Consider the following 18,530-nt stretch of genomic DNA (forward strand, 5'->3'; position numbering starts at 1 on the left):
ATTCAAAAAAATCGTCGTAAACTACACATTCGAGTTAATCGATAAAATCGATTTATCGCCCAGCCCTACCCCGCCCCCTGCCAGGGGCGTAATTTGTGGGGGGGATGGGGGGGATATAACCCCCCCAATATTTAAATCTATGCATTACAACCCCCCCATTATTTATACCATGATCACAATATCAGGAGGCATACCCAAACTTCAACCCCCCCAATGTTCAAACCAAATCTACGCCCTTGCCCCCTGCCACCCTGTCAATCACTGCTTGAAGGCGGGGCTCGGCAACAGGTAACCGTTACGTATTTTGAGGTGTTGGAAAGAAACATGGCGGCGGCATATCTGATACGAGCGCTAAATACACTGGCAGAAGAAGTGGAGCGTGAACAGAGAATTGGTAGTGTTTCCGAAGATTATTACCCGTCTGCAGGTGATAGAACCAGTACGTTGTTGGACCGTCTGGGAGAATTTTCTGCTGCGCTGTTGTTGTCCGATGCTGGACTGTGTTAATGATGGTTTTATTTTCTATAAAATATTCTCATTGTCTGATACACATATGCTTATCTTTATTCTTATTGCTATTAACTATATTCGGCATTCTGAGCCGATCACACCCCCGCCCCCTCCCGCCCTGTCAATCATGCGTGAAGTTGGCCCCGCCCCCACCCAATGCAAAACTCCGGCAAAATAGGCTCAATCGTTTTTAAAATCAATCGTTTTTACTTCGTTTGTACTGGTTTGTGCTGTAATTCTTTTTTGTTTGTGCTGCTTCAGCTTTTTAGATATTAAAAGAATAGTTATAGGTCATTCTGAGGTCACCCAGCCCCCCACGTGTAATTATTCTGTGGATTAATTTCCATCGTTTGGTCTTTTTATTCTAATTTAGTATATGTTTTCAATATGATCAATTGTAGATGGCCTAAAGCTGGAGTGCTCTTGATGACTGGAAGTCTGCACTGTTGAACTTTATAGTCAATAATGTTGTTTGTTTTCTTTCGCCACCCATTTGATAACATCTGCCATCACTCACCATCTGTGTTACTGTGCTGTCAAATAAATAAGTTTCTTCCAGCTGTTAGTGCATTATATATGGTCAAAGTTTTCAGAGAATGTCCAATGATCAAATATAGAACATCCAATAAATAGTTTATCTCTCAAATTCGAGAACATTTCTGTTCCGAGAGCTGTTTACCACCAAGTGCCACAGGGACACATTTCTGTCAGTTGTGGAGATGATTAAATTGAATTTACTAGGCATAGAAAACTTTTACTTGGATGATTGACTGCAAAAAAACAAACAAAAAAACAGAAAAGGCACTGGGTTTTTTTCTGTGTACAGTTGTATACTGTCAAACTGTCTTAATTTCTCTCTTTCTCCCTTGCTAACAAACTCTAACAGCTGAAATGTGGCTTCACAAATATGTCCTTTATGACAGAAAGAAAGAAAGAAGAATAAGTTCTTCAACCCCTAATCATATTCCGCTGAAGCTGTGATGCACCTGCACTTTCTTTCCTGCATGCCGGATGCCAGTCTTAAGATTAATTTCTCAGGGTCATGCCAAAACATCAGCCGCCGTTTTATATAAAGCTCCTAAAAGACACACGACAAAGCACGACAAGCTAAAATCAGAAGGAAAAAATTCCTTTAGTAATTTCCTAATAGTAATTATAAATTCAAATACTGCTATCAGTTATTTTTATTCTACAAAAAAAATCTAACTATTTGATCAAATAATACATTAAATAATTTACCAAAAGCATCAAAATGTATCACATTTTGACACAACATTTTTTGATTTACTGAAACCAACATATTTCGCTATGTGGAAAAAAAATCTGATCATCATTAAAATCTGGTTGTATGGGTTCTACTCATGTTTCTACTCCAAGCACAACCATTACATTGAATGGTATTTCTCTTATGCTGCTCTGTAGCCTAAATAAAAAGCTCTGGCACCAGGAAATGAATTAGTCTTTAAATTATTAAGACCCAGAGAACTCTGTCAACACTAACCCATTCTTAATCACATTACTACTACATTGTGGGTGAGAGGGTACGCTGAGTTCTCAGGTGATCAAAGGCTATTTACACAGACTGAAGATAAATAAGCTTGCTGTGTATTCCACAGAAAATTAATTTATCATAACTGCTGATGGATAGGTAAGCAAGAGTAAACATTGCAAAATGTATTATTGTAATAATATCTCTCTGTTAGGAGGTTGCAGATATCAATTACAAGAGTTTATCCCAAGCTTCAATATCAAATCGAGCCCAAGTACCAATAAATTATTAATACAGCATTGAGCTTTTTAAAATAATATTCTTTTAGCCCTCATCAACAAGCATTTGCCATCAAACATCATGTAAAACAGCCTATTCTGGAAAGAGAAAAGTAATCCATTTGAAAATATAGTTTAGAAAAAATATGGCACAGAATTATTATTCTTTTCACTATTATCATGCACACGTCATCCTGGTTATCTGCTCAGTGATTGAGAATCCCATTGTGGTCCTTGAACACGGGTCATGCCATACGCAAGTGTGGTCCTGGGGTCTATAAATCAGCCGGGCTTATTAACAGCTCAGTAAGTCAGTATTTTTTATTTGTCTGGCATGCGCTAGACGTTAATCAAACCCCATGATGAATTATATCCTTATGACCCGTGCCTGAAATGCTGCCAGCACCTGGCAGGACACAACTTAACTACTCTCTGCCGTGAGACTACCGCTTATAATCTCTGAACAGTCCCATTAAAAATGTATGCGGCTGTTTTCAGCAACGCCATGACACCTGCTGGGACAATGACCTCCCAATGACATATCTGATGCAGTTACTTGGCCCTTTGTAGAAATATAATTGCCTGGGAGAGCTTTTCACCTGACAGCTCTTTTATTCCATGACCCCCACCACCACCCTCTAGTTCCATCAGTTTACTGGTTGCTGTTTAGATCGCCTCATTCGCTTTCCATCCTCAACATCAAATTCCATTACAGACTGCTCGAAGTCAGAACGATGTGGAGGGAGACTGCGGCAAAGGAAGAATTTTATAAATCCTATGTTTGTCCAAGTTGAAATGCATCCCGGAATAAAACCCCACAAGTTGCGTTTAGCTTCATGAAGGGACAAAAACAAAGCCTGCACTAATTTCAGTTTAGTCTTGCGGCGAAAAATCTGGTCTTTTGTTGTACCTCATTCAGGCCGCTTGGACAGGAAGACTGCCTGAACTCAGAAAACAAAACTGAATATATATAGCTTTGTTCATGGTTATCTAGTTAATTTGAAATGAAATGCCTCTAACTAAATTCTGATGCCACTAGTGTATACAACAAATACAAGAGTTATTTTTTCATCAGATACACCGGTTATATATATACCTGCTACCTACTTGTTCCCAAGAGGACTTGGAAACAAATAATTAGGCAGCGGTCCGACATAATAGCCACAAACAACAATTATCTAAATTCAAGGAGTTTGGAAAAGTGGAGATAAGTAACTAAAATTGCCAAATTTGAAAGAATGTAATTTTATAAAAATACACTTTAAAAAAGAAGAAATTATTATTTTTGAGCTAGGATCCACTAAATTGATAAAAAAATTACAGTAAAGACATTTATAATCAGGGCTTAACATTACCACCTGCCAAATGCGGATGGATTTCAGCAGTGGCATGTAACGCAGTCACTCCTAGTAGCCACTTTGGCTGAATTTTGTTGAATTTTATGAATAATAAATTATTTTTTCCCCAATTGTTGTCTTTTACAAAGGCATCTGAAAAGTGCAATGTAGTGTTGTCAAAAATATCGATTTTTATATATATAGCCTATCGATTACTCATTTTCCGTTAAATAGATACATTATTTTGCTCTCTCATCTCTCAAACAGCGAGTTGACACACAAACCCGCCTCGCCTCAATCACTCGTTTAATTTGCTCCGGATGAATATTGTTGGTGTTACAGGGCTTGAATTTCGGCATGGGATTGCATGTATTGCACATAATTGTACTCATTCCCGCAGATTTTTTGCTCACATCCAAAGTGTGCGCACATAAAGCCGCCTATCAGTACCGAATTGATTTCTTTTCCGCTGCTTATTGCATTTAAAGGGGTCATATGATGGTTCTAAAAAGAACATTATTTGTGTATTTGGTTTGCAATGTGTTTACGTGGTTTTAGGTAAAAAAAAAGTAATTACTTTACACATACTGTACATTATTGTTAAAAATCTATGCCCCGCCTTTCTGAAACACGTCGATTTTTAAAAAGCTCATCGTTCTGAAAATCACGGTGTGCTCTGATTGGCCAATGATCCAGTGCATTGTGATTGCCCAAAAACCTTAAGTGTGTGACGGAAATGTCACACTCCTTACCATATTTGGAACATCAGTCCTCAAAGCAATAATGACAGGTGATACTGTCGGAAACTACCTTATCAATTCGAGCCCGAATCTGACCAGGAAAATGCAGATGACCAAGCTGATCGATCAACTTTGCCAGCGCGACTGGACCAGAACGTAACAGATTGGTAAGGTTTTATTTCATTATAATTATTATAATGACTTTACTGTCTTTTTACGCGTCGCGCTGCACTACGGGGGAGGGGGGGGGGACACTATGTAAACATAAAACCATGTCTGCATTTGTGATAATAGAAACGACAAACAAGCACTACTCTATTCTGCTCAAAACTCGCATTTGAATAGTCAATAATGTCATTTGTTTTCTTTTGCCACCCATTTGATAACATCTGCCATCACTCACCATCTGTGTTACTGTGCTGTCAAATAAATAAATTTCTTCCAGCTGTTAGTGCATTATATATGGGCAAAGTTTTCAGAGAATGTCCAATGATATAGAACATCCAATAAATAGTAAATATTTTTATTGTATTTTTATCAAATAACTGCAGCCTTGGTGAACATAAGAGGCTTCTTTCAAAAACATTTGAAAAAGTCTTACTTAACCTAGACATTTGAACGATAGTGTATACATATAAAATAATAGAAAAATCTGTACAAATACATTAGCTTTCCTGCACCGTTAGTGTTCGGACCCCTAAAAACACCCAAACAATCAGATTGAAATTGAGGACATTTTTTTGTGCAATTTGAATCAGATGTTCAGCGAACAGACTTTGGGAGGTCTGTGGCCATTGCCATCTGAGGCTAATTTCAGTTTGACATGAAGCTATTTTACTCCTTTTGCATTGTGATAAAATCGTGTCGGATAAAGTAACTGGAATTTTGATCAATTTGATTAAGCAGCTAATCACAAATGTATATGGATTCAATTTCCTCTCCGCCAAAGGAGGGCACTCATCCAGAGCCCTCACACATGACACATACATAATAAGTTTGAAAGTGTTGACATCGATCACCTTGAAATTGAGATGAAGTTCTATTAGCTGAGCGATGGATCGCGTAAGAACAGAAAAGACAGAAAGGGGAGAAGGAAGAAGGACAGGACTCATCGTGCTCATGCCAGGGGAGGCATTTTGGTAACATAAATTACACGCTTTCCTTCCTGTGCCTCCTGCCACCCTGAAAGGATAAAACCATCCATTAATCTGTCATTACCTGTCAGGAAGCTGGCAGGCAGGCAGTGACAGCATCTGCCGTCGCCCCCCGCACACCCTCTTTCAGGAGAGGCACCTGAGAAGGAGAAGCAGGGGTGGAGGTGGGCTTATCGGTGGCCAAGCTGTGGGTCTCTGGCTCTGGGGCTAAATCATTTGACACTGCTGGCAGATTATTCACATACAGCTTAGATCAGTAATAACATAATGCACAAATTTAATGCCTTTCAGCTAAATGTGGAGATAATGAGATTGTTTTTGGCTTTTCTGTTTTTATTCCATTTTTTGGACAGTTCAATGCATTAGGCAATTGAATCCATGCAGGATATTGGTTGAAAGATGTTTGTACATTTTCTGTTGCACGATGCTTCTACGTCATTTTTAAACATGTTGGGGAACAAAAATCAGGTGTTGTCGTTTGAATTTGTTACACTGTGTCCTCACCAGAGACGATGCAATAAGATTTTATCGACAAATAATTTGTCTTTCCACACTAGACGCGACGCGACTGCGAGATGCATCAAAATCAATCAAAACCCACGGCCAATCAGAACAGCATGTGGGCGGAGTCTCGCTCCAAGTGCACAGCACCAGAGAGTAATCTTGATGGCACTCGCAAGAAAATGGATAAGTAGGCTACATAATCAAATTCACAACTATTACACCATTTAAACATTATTAAAAATACATAGGCTACTGAGTTACTAAAACAATCTTTGTCAAAGAATACACTTGTTTGTTCACAGTTTGAACGTTCTTGTTACCATTTGTTTAATTTCAAGATCTGAGGTGAATTATCCATTGTTGCTTTTACAGCTGCAAAGCTGGGAGCACTAAAGTCACATTGCATGCTTTTAACATTAAATAAAGCACACGAACAGTATCTGAGATTATCATTGCCACACTTTGTGTTTGTTGTTCCAGCCACAACTGGCTAGGACACAAATTCTGATTAACATGGAAAAGATACCTTTTATTCAGACCAGAGCAATCAGTGTGGTGTGAAAAGGAACCAAAACGCCTGAAAATGATACAAAGTATAATTTTTCACCCTTAGTCCAGACCAAATGAACCGAACTACAGGTGTGAAAGTTCGATATTTCGCCGGACATTGTTTTCCCTTGCCACTGTTCTATAGGGTCGGCAGTCTTACAAAGATATCAATAGCAGGATTAGTTTTAATATTATGTAACCATTATCGACATTAAATATTCGTTCAAAATCACCGTGCTTTAATGCTGCATATTAATACCTGAGAATGCTTTGACGCGTTTCCACAACGCATGCCTAGGGAACGTTTGCCAATTCCACTAACTGCATTAAACGTAGCCTATAATTTGTATTATTTAAAATTACTTTTCAAATTCCAAAGCTTGTAGAAGGTTCCTATTGGCAATGCTGATCTGGTAGCCTTGAGTAAATTAACTTATCTAAGAAAATGATTCATAAAACTCATCAGTTGAGCCTATGTTTACTTTCTTCACTGGCTCAGACGAAAATTTAAAGACTATCAGTCAAAGTTCAGCTTTAGGAGGGGAAGAAATACGGCAGGATAAGAGGACTGAGAGAAAAAGAAAGATTAAGATGAGAGAGCAGGTATTGACAAATAATCTAATGCACACTGACATGGTTTTAAAGCTATTTTTTGTCCATTTTATTGGCCTTCAAAAGTTTTAAATTGCACATATGTAGGTAAGAGAAATCAAAATTTTCTCGGTGGAGCATGACCCCGAACCCCCCTAACTACCTCACATTTAAATGCACATGGCTGTGGGGGGTAATGTGGGCTGATGTGGCTACAATGCCAGGGCTCAATTTTTGGCCCAGTGTTCAGCAATTTTAACATTGTATCATCATATCAGTGTAGATGGACCAAAATAAACCATTAAAATATCAAGTAAATAAGTATTGTGATATGTGGTGCCACAGTGACACTCTTGTCCAAAAAAGTGTTGCTATACCACAATACTCAATATGTTGTCCCACGGTGAGTCATTTTCCCTGTTGCACCTACACAAAATTTGAGGGTTACCCAACCTACCAAATTCCACTTTAACCACTGTGTATATATATATATATATATATATATATATATATATATATATATATATATATATTAGGGATGCTCCGATTGATCGGACGCCGATCATGATCGGCCGATATTGGCTAAAAATAGATTGATCGGCGAACCCCAAAAGCGCCGATCAAAAAAGCCGATCACGTGACGTAATTTACTCGCGCGACTTTTTCCCACATGCATGCGTGGTGCACGGGCACACAACAGCAGAGTGGAGCTTGGCCGTGGCAACATGAGTTCTCCTTCACCGGAACGAATAGGGAGTCTCCCAACGGATTGAAGCGCGCTTCCGAGTGAAGACCGTGCACCGCGCGAGCCACAACAGAACGCGGTATCTGCGCCACTGATCGCTGCGGCAACGAGCACTTTGATCACTTGATAAAAAAAAAAAAAAATTTCAGTGCTAGATCGCCTCTTATTTAACAAATGAACAAAATGTATGCTCTCAGTTAACTGGATAAGTTTTTATTTATTCGTATTGGTACATTTGTGCCGCGAGATGTTTCAAAAGTGGTGGTGGTATTTTTTTTTTTTTTTGATCTGACGTAGTTGGTTCCTCAACTACATCAGATTCAGATTCAGATTATTTTATTTAATGCCATGTCAGCATTCAAAGCTATTTTCATGGCAAAAATTCAATTATAAAAATACAAATATCAAATAAATACAATAAAACAAAACAAAACAAGAAGTCATTTCATACAATATATATTTTTAAATGAACATATGATAAAAAATCCAAAACCTTTTCAGGCATAATCTCATTAAATATGTCCTTTAATGAAGTAACTTCATAAAAGAGCATTCTGCTCAACTACATCAGACGTTCATAATAATAACAGAAAAAAACTTGCCATAGTTTTGTCCTTTTATCAGTAGCCAGTTTTGGTGTAACAAGTTGTACATTTTGTTGCCAATTATTAAATGTAGTGGGTGTATTAAGAGGCTACAATTTCCAAATATGCCTAAGTGTAACTTGATCCCCTCCCATTAGGCTGATCTGATGTGTGTTGGTCTGCCTGACCCTCTTTGTTTGGAATAATTTAATGTTACTCTGCCTTATTTGGGAAAGCTGGCCTACAGTAGCCTTAAGACATCTTATTTTCTAAATACAATTAAATAAACACATTTCTACAAATGGTGCAAACTCTGCTAGATTATAGATAAAGATTCCCATTCCCCTGCCATTCTGTGATCGGCAGTGATCGGCAATCGGCAGATCATGATTTTTGTGATCGGTAATCGGTGATCGGCCCCAAAAATGCTGATCGGAGCATCTCTAATATATATATATATATATATATATATATATATATATATATATATATATATACACGCACATCAACATGCATGAAAATATTTAAGAAATATTTTGTATAAATATTTATATATAATTTGTTATGTATATAAATGTAATTATTATATATAAAAAATAAAAAAAAAATTCTTAAATATAGAGATGCATGTGCATTTATATATACAAAATAATTATAGACAAAACACAAACACAAATTATGTAAAAAAACTTTTATTTTGGATGCAGAACTATTCAGTGTTTTCTACCATATAATGTTTACATTATGTTTATGACTTTAACACTCATGTTATGTAGTGGGTCAATTTGACCCATTTAGATATTTGAGGTTTTTTTTCTTCTTCTCATTTAGGGTCATGAACATGCATGCAAAGACAAAGTTTCATCTTGCTGATGTGTTTCGACATGTACACTCATAATTTCTATTACGTTTGTGATGTTCGTGGGAAAATTCATACAGAATTTTTATACAATCTTGATGTTCATGGGTCAATTTGACCCATATAGGCAGCTATATGCAGCTATAAAGGCAAGCAAGCGAGCACTTGGCTCAGTGTCAACTCGCACCCTCTGAGGGGGGTTCAAAAACAGTCAGTTCGGTTGGTTCCGGCCACTATGCTTCAGGCCACCGAAGTGGCCGTTCCAGTTATACCAGAGGCCAGTCTCGAGAGGCTGGTACCCTTAGTAGATTATCTGACAGAATGGAAGAATCTGCCAAACATATCTCAATGGGTTCTGCACATAGTAGAAAGAGAATTCAGTTTAGTTCTCGTCCACCACGCTACAGCAGGGTGTTGCTCATTAGGGCTGGGACAATAAATCGGTTCATAGCGATTCGTTGATCGATTCCAATTTTTTCCGAATGCATAGCGATTCTCTCTCGAATCGATTCTGAGCTTAGTTTTCAACAGCAGATGGCACCCTAGTCTAGTTTTTAACCGCACACTCAAATGCTCACAAAGAAGAGCGCTCGTGCGTTCGGGTGATTCTGAGATTATACTTGCTCCTCAGAATGCTTTTATGGCGTGAGATTAATGTAAATGTAATTTACCGACAAAATATAGACTATTTACTTGCACGTATTTGTGAATCAGATTACCAGAAAAAAAATTAATATATCCAATACATCAGTCATACAGCGTGGTTTGTAACGTGACAAGCATGACACATTATCATGGAAATAATAATGTACCCCCTGAAAAATAGTGCAGGACACCCCTGACCAATGTAACCAATATATACACAATATGAATTAATATAGATGAAAAACAACAAATATTAGTCTCCAAAAATCAACCGATTTAGTCAAAATATATTGTGCATAGTCACTATCATTTAATGCTGCAGAGATGCTGTACAGTTTTAAAAAAGAATGCCATATGGTCCATCCTCCAAAACCTATAGCACTCATTTCTGTCATCACTGATTTTGTGTGCGCATTTGCAGTTACGCAATAATGCCACTAGCCTTGCAAAGTGAATCGGTTGTGAAAACTATGCATACAAATGATGCCATCAACTGGCACAGTTCATTTGTAAGTGTTTCAGTTTAAAGCACTAAACTGCTAGTCCACAGCACACAGCAGAATGGCTAACAAACACCCAATTAAATTATTTATATCCTCTTATGTAACGTCAAGGTGTACAGATATAAGCAATGAGAAAGAGTGCAGGTGTGACGATTCGTTATATGGACTGAAATTTGCCAGGTTTCTTTTGCATTAACGACAAGGTAAACTGTATGTTGGTTTTTGCCAAGAGATGTACTTCACCATATAGCAGAAACATGACAATATCCATGTGCACAAGCCACTTCACCCCTTTCTTACAGAGAAATTCAATCTAATATCTCATGTTATTTTATAGAGAGGTAGGCCTATTATTTGCACAGATAAAATCCCGGTGACAGAACTATCCTTCACCACTGATGATTGCAGCTTATTGCCGGGAATCAGTACAGAAACATTTTCCTAACAGCTTTCCTCTTGGCACACTCTACAGGCAGAGTTATTTTTAGTAACTCAAGTGAATCACTGGAATCAAAGGAGAGAACTGACAAACAATGCAAAATTCACAAATTGTTGTAGAAATGCTGCACAGATTCAATAAAAGTTGTCATTATAAGCCCTATGAACAGTATGTGATGCTTAATGTTCATTATCACAGAAAATAATTTAGACTTGGCCATCCCAAAAAAAATTTAAGTAAACTAGACCAGTGTACTATGTGGGGTTTCAAATGTGTTCATAATAGTATATAACTATTATATATAATGAATTATTACTTATATATTTTGTTTTTTATACTTTTAATGTACAATGCAATTCAAAGGTTTGGGGCCAGTAAGATGCTTTTTTTCCCCAGAAATTTATATTTTTATTCAGCAAGGACTCAAAGTGATCACAATTGACATTAAAGACACAAATATTTCTTACAAAAAATATATTTAAAATAAATGCTGTTCTTTTGAACCTTCTTTTCATCAAAGAATCATGTGACATTGAAGACTGCAATAAATTACATTTTAAAATATATTCAAATATTTATTTAAAATGATACTAATATTTCTCAATATTACTTAGTCTCGGTATGATACTTTTTATTTTTTATTTAAATACATCACCTGTTAACAAACTGCAGTGATTTTAATTAATCTTCTCTCTCCCTATAGACAGATTGCTCCAGTGACAGTGAGAGCGAGGACAACTTTATCGTCATCCCTCCTCGTGATCACCTAGGCCTCGCTATCTTCTCCATGCTCTGTTGCTTCTGGCCTCTGGGCATTGCTGCTTTCTACTTTTCTCAGGGGGTAAGTGCAGAGCCCACCAACCAAATCCAGAGCCTAACCACTGAGCCTGCTAAAAATCTGCTACGACACAAGAGAAAGAAGAGATGAATTCTTCAACACTTTTTCATCTGTGCCCTCCAAACAAGCCTGTAGTCTCTTGAGAGAAAAGTGTTTTGTGATCTCTATCAGCTCCCTCTAATAATACAGAACATCTTCATTATAAAACCCATCATACGAGCAAACAGCTCTGCTTGCGTGACTGCAAAAATGACCAGGCACTCCTCTAATATAAATGGTGTAAACATGAATGCACTGATAAAATGGGTGTGACTATGATGATGTGCCATGATTTCAGCTCCAATTTCTCATCCTGCACAGAACACATACATTTTTCTACCTCAGAATGAGCCTTTTTATTCTTATCTATAGTTAAGTTTGTGGCAGACACGGGCAGAGTGAATTATTTTGTCAGGAGCTAAGTGCATTCTCCCAGAGTAATTATGATGATGGTGGTGTGTTCAGAAAAGGTTCTCCAGAATGCAACTTCAGTGTGTGTGTGTGTGTGTGTGTGTGTGTGTGTGTGTGTGTGTGTGTGTGTGTGTGTGTGTGTGTCTGTGTGTGTGTGTGTGTGTGTGTGTGTGTGTGTGTGTGTGTGTGTGTGTGTGTTTGTGTGTGTGTGTGTGTGTGTGTGTGTGTGTGTGTGTGTGTGTGTGTGTGTGTGTGGATGGAAATGCGAAAGTTTTTGCCCTGTCTCCTGGCTGGGAATATTCCTCAAAGAACATCCTGAATGGATTGTCTCACCTTCCTCGCGGCATAGGGTTGAATGTTCATGAGAAGTGTCACCAACTGTTTGCCTCAGACTCCTTCCTCTCAGCTTCCACCTCTGTCTTAGTCTTACTAATAACTAATTAAGCACTTTGGATTGTATAGGACTTTGAGTATGTTAAAATCAATATCAATATTTGTTCTACACAGGCCATGACACATACTGAGCCCATGCATATAGAGCTGGGCTATATAACAATAATTTTCAGCTTTTTTGCTTTTTTTTTTTGCTCTAAAATGACTGAAAGGGGATCCATCATTCTGTAGATACTACTTTACAATCAAAGTACTTTACAATCTACTTTACAATCCTAGTTAAAATTAATTAGTTTTTCACATTTAATCTTTTTAATTTAAAAGCGTCAATATAACAATTACATAGAAATAAAAGCAATATTTACCTTCATACAGTATGTTGTCCAAGTGCATTTTTGAGTGAGGAAACAAACATAACGACTCGGTTACTAACGTAACCTCGGTTCCCTGAGAGGAGGGAACGAGTATTGCGTAAGTAGCTTACGCTATGGGAAAACTCCTTTTCTCGAGAATATTGAAGTCTTTATGTAAAACGCATTGCAGCTGCACAGCAGACAGCAATGAGCGAAGGAGCTCGGTCATTGGCTGTGCTGCGGCAACTTGCTCAAACCAATGACGGGGCGACTCTGAATGCGCGACCAATGAGCGCGCCTCGCGCCCGCGCGCGTCAGAGCCCGCCAAGATGGGCGTGGCCAAGAGCTATATATTGGGCGCCCCGTCATGAGAGTTATTTAGGTTAAAACGACTGAAGCGAACTAACCAAGAACAAGCACGGCAGCTTACGCAATACTCGTTCCCTCCTCTCAGGGAACCGAGGTTACGTTAGTAACCGAGTCGTTCCCTTTCGAGAGGTCTCTCCTATTGCGTAAGTAGCTTACGCTATGGGAACACCATGCAAAACGCCGTGCGTGCTGAACTTCGCCTTATGATAGCCAGAGGCAGGTGCCTGAGCTAAAAAGCAAAGTTATCATCCAACCAGCCGGCAGAGGCGAGCTTTATATGTGGGAAAAAAGTAAAGAGTGGCTAGAAGGCGCTCAGTGTGACACAAGCACATACATAATCTAGATACGAACTCATAGTTCTACTAGCATCATGCTGATAGTACATTGGAATGCAATGTCGGGACCTGTAGGTTGTAAAACCTGATAAATGTGGACGGTGAGGCCCAGCCTGCCGATCGGTATCCCGCTCGACCACGCCCAGGAAGAAGCCACACTCCTCGTGGAGTGTGCTTTGACTCCCCAGGGGCATTGAAGTCCCTTGGCTTCATAAGCCAGAGCTATAGCCTCAACTATAGCAGTGAGAGATTCTCTGCTTTGAAACGGCGGAACCCTTCGTACGGCCGCCAAAGCATAAAAACAGTTGTTCTGTCTGTCTGAATAAGGCAGAACGCTCCAAATACACTCTGAGAGCCCTAACGGGGCAGAGTAGGTTAGCGTCGTGTTCGTCTGCTGGAGACGATAGCGCAGTTAGGGAGATAACCTGTGCTCTGAAGGGAGTGGTGAGCACTTTAGGAATATACCCATGTTTTGGCCTAAGGACGACCCTGCAGTCGTTAGGTCCGAATTCCAAGCAGGCAGCGCTTGCCGAAAGCGCGTGCAGATCGCCCACTCTCTTGCCCGAGGCGAGTGCCAGCAAGAGCGCAGTTTTAAGCGAGAGCTGCTTAAGGTGCACGGTTCGGAGTGGTTCGAACGGGGGCCCTTTAAGAGCGTCTAGGACAGTAGCTAGGTCCCAGATCGGCACCGAGGGAGGGCGTGAAGGGTTCATCCTCCTAGCGCCCCTTAGGAAACGAATAATTAGGTTGTTTCTTCCCAATGGACGTTCCATCACAGGGTCGTGTGATGCTGTGATGGCCGCCACATATACTTTGAGCGTGGAGGGGGAGCGGCCCGCCTCCAGAAGCCCTTGTAGAAAAGCGAGTACGTTCGTAATCTTGCATGTTTCAGGGTTCAGGCCCTCGGCGTTACACCAGTCACTGAACACTTTCCATTTCTGGGCATATAAGCGTCTCATGGAGGGCGCCCGCGCCTCAGCGATGGTTTTTAGCGCTCCACTCGTGAGGTTCCTGGGAACCCGTTGAGGGGTCATGCATGAAGGGCCCACAGATCGGGGCGGGGATGAAATATCATCCCGCTGGCCTGACTGAGGAGGTCTGGCCTCAGTGGAATCGGCCGTGGTGCAGATTGCATTTGCATCAATTCTGGAAACCATGTTTGGTTCTTCCAGAGTGGGGCTATCAGGAGCACTGCGTTTTTCTCCTCTCTGACCCGACTGATGACTTGTGGCAGCATCGCGATCGGGGGAAGAGCATATAAGGGGCGGCTCGGCCAGCTCTGGGCGAGCGCGTCCGTGCTTTTCGTGAAGAAAAGAGAGCAGTGTGCATTCTCCTTGGAGGCGAAGAGGTCGACCTCCGCCTCGCCAAAGATTTTCCATAACCACTGAATCGTCAGCGGGTTGAGAGCCCATTCTCCTGGGAGAATCTTGTCTCTGGATAGCATGTCTGCCCCTTGGTTCAGCGCGCCTAGCACATGCGCTGCTCTCAGCGAGCGCAAGTTGTGCTGGGACCATAAGATGAGTCTCCTGGCCATTGAATGCATGGAGCTCGACCTGAGTCCACCCTGGCGATTTATGTACGACACTACCGTCATGTTGTCCGTTCGGACCAGGACGTGTGCGTTTTTTAGATGTGGAAGCAGGGCTCTGAGAGCCAAAGCGACCGCTTTCATCTCCAGACAGTTTATGTGTAGGCGCTTCTCCGGGTTTGACCAAAAGCCGGAGACAGGCCTGCCCTCTTAAAGGGCCCCCCAACCTATTTTGTAGGCATCTGTTGTGATCATCTTTCTCCTTGTGTTCACACCCAGGCTCATGCCTGACTGGTACCAGTCGGCGGCTTTCCAGTGCGTCTGGGCTTTTATACAGCCGTGGTTCGTTCTGATTAAAAGGTGGCCCGAACGCCACGTGTGAGCAGGGACGCTCTTGAGCCAGCGTTGGAGAGGACGCATATGCAACAATCCTAGCTGGAGTACGGCCGATGCTGAGGCCATGAGACCCAGCATCCTCTGAAACCGCTTGACGGGGGCGCGCGCGCCCGCCCTGAATGATGTTGCAAGGCGCCAGATGGTGAGCGCGCGCTCTGATGAGAGACGAGCTGTCATTTGCATCGAGTCTAGAACTATTCCCAGGAAAGAAATCTTCTGGCTGGGAGATAGTATACTTTTTGCAAAATTGATTCTTAGACCCAGGCATTCTAGATGGCTGATAATCCAAGATCTGTGTGTTATTAACTGACTCTCTGATTGTGCTAGGACCAGCCAATCGTCGAGATAATTCAGTATTCCCACTCCCCTTCGTCTCAAGGGGGAAAGTGCTTCATCCATACATTTCGTGAATGTACGGGGAGCCAGGGACAGGCCGAACGGAAGTACTGTGTACTGGTAAGACTGTCCCTCGAAAGCGAATCTCAGAAAAGGCCTGTGATGAGGCGCTATTGGAATGTGAAAGTAAGCATCTTTCAGATCCACTGAGAGAAACCAATCTCCTGGGCGTACTTGCGCAAGGATATGTTTGGTTGTTAACATTCTGAACGAGCAAATCATTAGTGCATTGTTCAGGTGTCTGAGATCTAGGATGGGGCGGAGACCGCCATCCTTTTTCGGGACGAGAAAATAGCGGCTGTAAAAACCTGCCCCGCTCATAGAGGGGGAAACAGTTTCCACAGCGCCCTTTTCTATTAATTTGCGCACCTCGGTGCATAGAACATGAGAACACTCCTTTCTCACTTTCGTCTCGACCACAGTCGTAAAACGTGGTGGTCCGCGAGCGAACTGGAGCGAGTATCCGTGTTTTATTATATTCAACACCCATTTCGGCATATCTGGAATGTTTTCCCATGCCGCTGCGTGTACAGATATGGGCTGAATACAGGCTAGGGGCGGGCCGCTGTGACGTAGGGAACCGGCCAGCGAATTGCCTGAGCTCGTAGCTCTCAGAGGCGCGGGCGCGCGCTGAGCAGCTGAGTGAATGGGCGCGTGTGTGATTACAACAGCTGGGGTTGTGTTTGACACTGTAGGGACAGTGTTTATAAGTGGGGGTGCATAGACAGTGGTAGGCACACGCGTCACTTTTATAATGTTTCCCGCTTTTACTGGGGATGAAATCATAACTGTGTGAACAGTGCTTGTGTGTAGTGGTGCGTACATGACCGTAGGCACGTGATCTACATTCATGGGGCGTGCAGCCTGAGCTGGGAATGAATTTGGCACTGTTTTGACAGTATCTGGGAATGCACACTTTGTGGACATGTGAACCCTTAGTGACACAGGCAGAAAAATACTCTTTTTGTGTTTTCTGTGTGTCGCCGTAAAAACGCCGTTTGTTTGCAGGTGAGCGAGCTCTGTGACTGGCCCATTGACTGCTGTATAGACATTTCCAGCTGCCTGTACGGGGACTGGGTAATGTTTGAGATTTTGCAGAGAGAGTGGTCCGGCTTTTGCGAGACACACACTCTCTCTTCTCATTCCTGTGGCTAGGAAGGCTTTCGAGGCTCAGGGTTCAGCACGATCTTGGGCCGAGGACCCCGTGCGTCAGGAGGCGGCTTGCGGTTGTGGGAGCGCGAGCCGTGTCGAGCGTCAGTCTGAGGCGCGGGCTGAGAGGCGGTGGTGGCTGCTCTAGCCCGCTGCGGCTGTGGCGGCCTCTGTCTGCTCTGCGATGAGATGGAGCGTTTAGGCAGGAAATGGCGCATAGCTTGTGAAGCGTTCTGGGCCTCAGTGAATCGTTCGGCGAAACCTTTAACTGCCGGTCCAAACAGCCCGCTGGTGGAGATAGGCGCGTCGAGAAACGGGGCCTTATCCGCGTCTTTCATCTCCGTCAGAGTCAGCCACAAATGGCGTTCGAGAACAGTCAAATTAGCCATGGCACGGCCAATAGACTGGGCGGTGGCCTTCGTGGCTCGCAGGGCTATGTCAGTCGCGCTGCGTAGGTCCTTGAAGGCTTCGGGTTCGGGGCCAGACTCGTCCAGGGAGCGGAGAAGCTTGGCTTGGAACACTTGAAGTACCGCCATTGAGTGAAGCGCTGACGCAGCTTGGCCGGCGGCGGCGTAGGCTCGACCAGCGAGAGCCGAAGTAGTGTGGCAGGGCTTCGAGGGGTGGGAAGCCTTGGCTTTCCATCCGGTGGTGGATGGCGGGCAGAGATGATTGGCCACGGCCTCCTCGAGGGGCGGCGTTCCCTCGTAGCCTCTTTCCTTCGCGCCGTCCACAGAGGAGAGCGACGAAGAAAAAGAAGGCTTCAGACGCGCAGAGCGGGGGGCTTTCCATGACTTGGTGAGTTCGTCGTGAACTTCCAGGAAGAAAGGAGAAGGCCTTTGCCGAGGGGCCTGCTGGCGCCCCTGCAGAAACCACTCGTCCAGTCGGCTTCGGGTTGGTTCTTCGGGAGAAGACCAATCGAGCCCGAGGTCCTCCACGGCCTTCGAGAGGATGCGGACAATCTCTGTATCCATAGAGGATCTACCACTCGTGTTAGTTAGCGTCGACGGGGCGGGGTCGAAAGTGGAGCCCGGCCAGTCGTCAGATGCAGCGTCAATGGACAAAGAGTCATCTACTCCTCCGTCGTCTGACGCACGCGGGCGCGAGGCGCGCTCATTGGTCGCGCATTCAGAGTCGCCCCGTCATTGGTTCGAGCAAGTTGCCGCAGCACAGCCAATGACCGAGCTCCTTCGCTCATTGCTGTCTGCTGTGCAGCTGCAATGCGTTTTACATAAAGACTTCAATATTCTCGAGAAAATGAGTTTTCCCATAGCGTAAGCTACTTACGCAATAGGAGAGACCTCTCGAAAGGGAACTGTATTAATCAATTAATTGAAACAGTTTGATTGCAACAAGTGAATTTATGCATCACAACATTATAATTTACAGTATGAAAAATAGA

At 42.4% G+C, this 18,530-nt stretch overlaps 1 protein-coding gene across 3 annotated transcripts in view; it reads left to right on the forward strand.

The window, feature by feature from the left end:
• syndig1l (synapse differentiation inducing 1-like) overlaps positions 1–18,530 on the forward strand; it is a 40,677-nt gene that overhangs the window by 12,065 nt on the left and 10,082 nt on the right. For all 3 annotated transcript variants that reach the window (XM_077219688.1, XM_077219689.1, XM_077219687.1), the window contains one exon: positions 11,631–11,768. In XM_077219688.1, coding sequence (XP_077075803.1) covers positions 11,631–11,768 — 138 coding nt within the window. The remainder of the gene's footprint in view (positions 1–11,630; positions 11,769–18,530) is intronic.

This window comes from Siphateles boraxobius, unplaced genomic scaffold, assembly GCF_051911475.1.
Source record: "Siphateles boraxobius isolate OS27281-9 unplaced genomic scaffold, OSU_SipBor_1 8, whole genome shotgun sequence".
Lineage (NCBI taxonomy): Eukaryota > Metazoa > Chordata > Actinopteri > Cypriniformes > Leuciscidae > Siphateles > Siphateles boraxobius.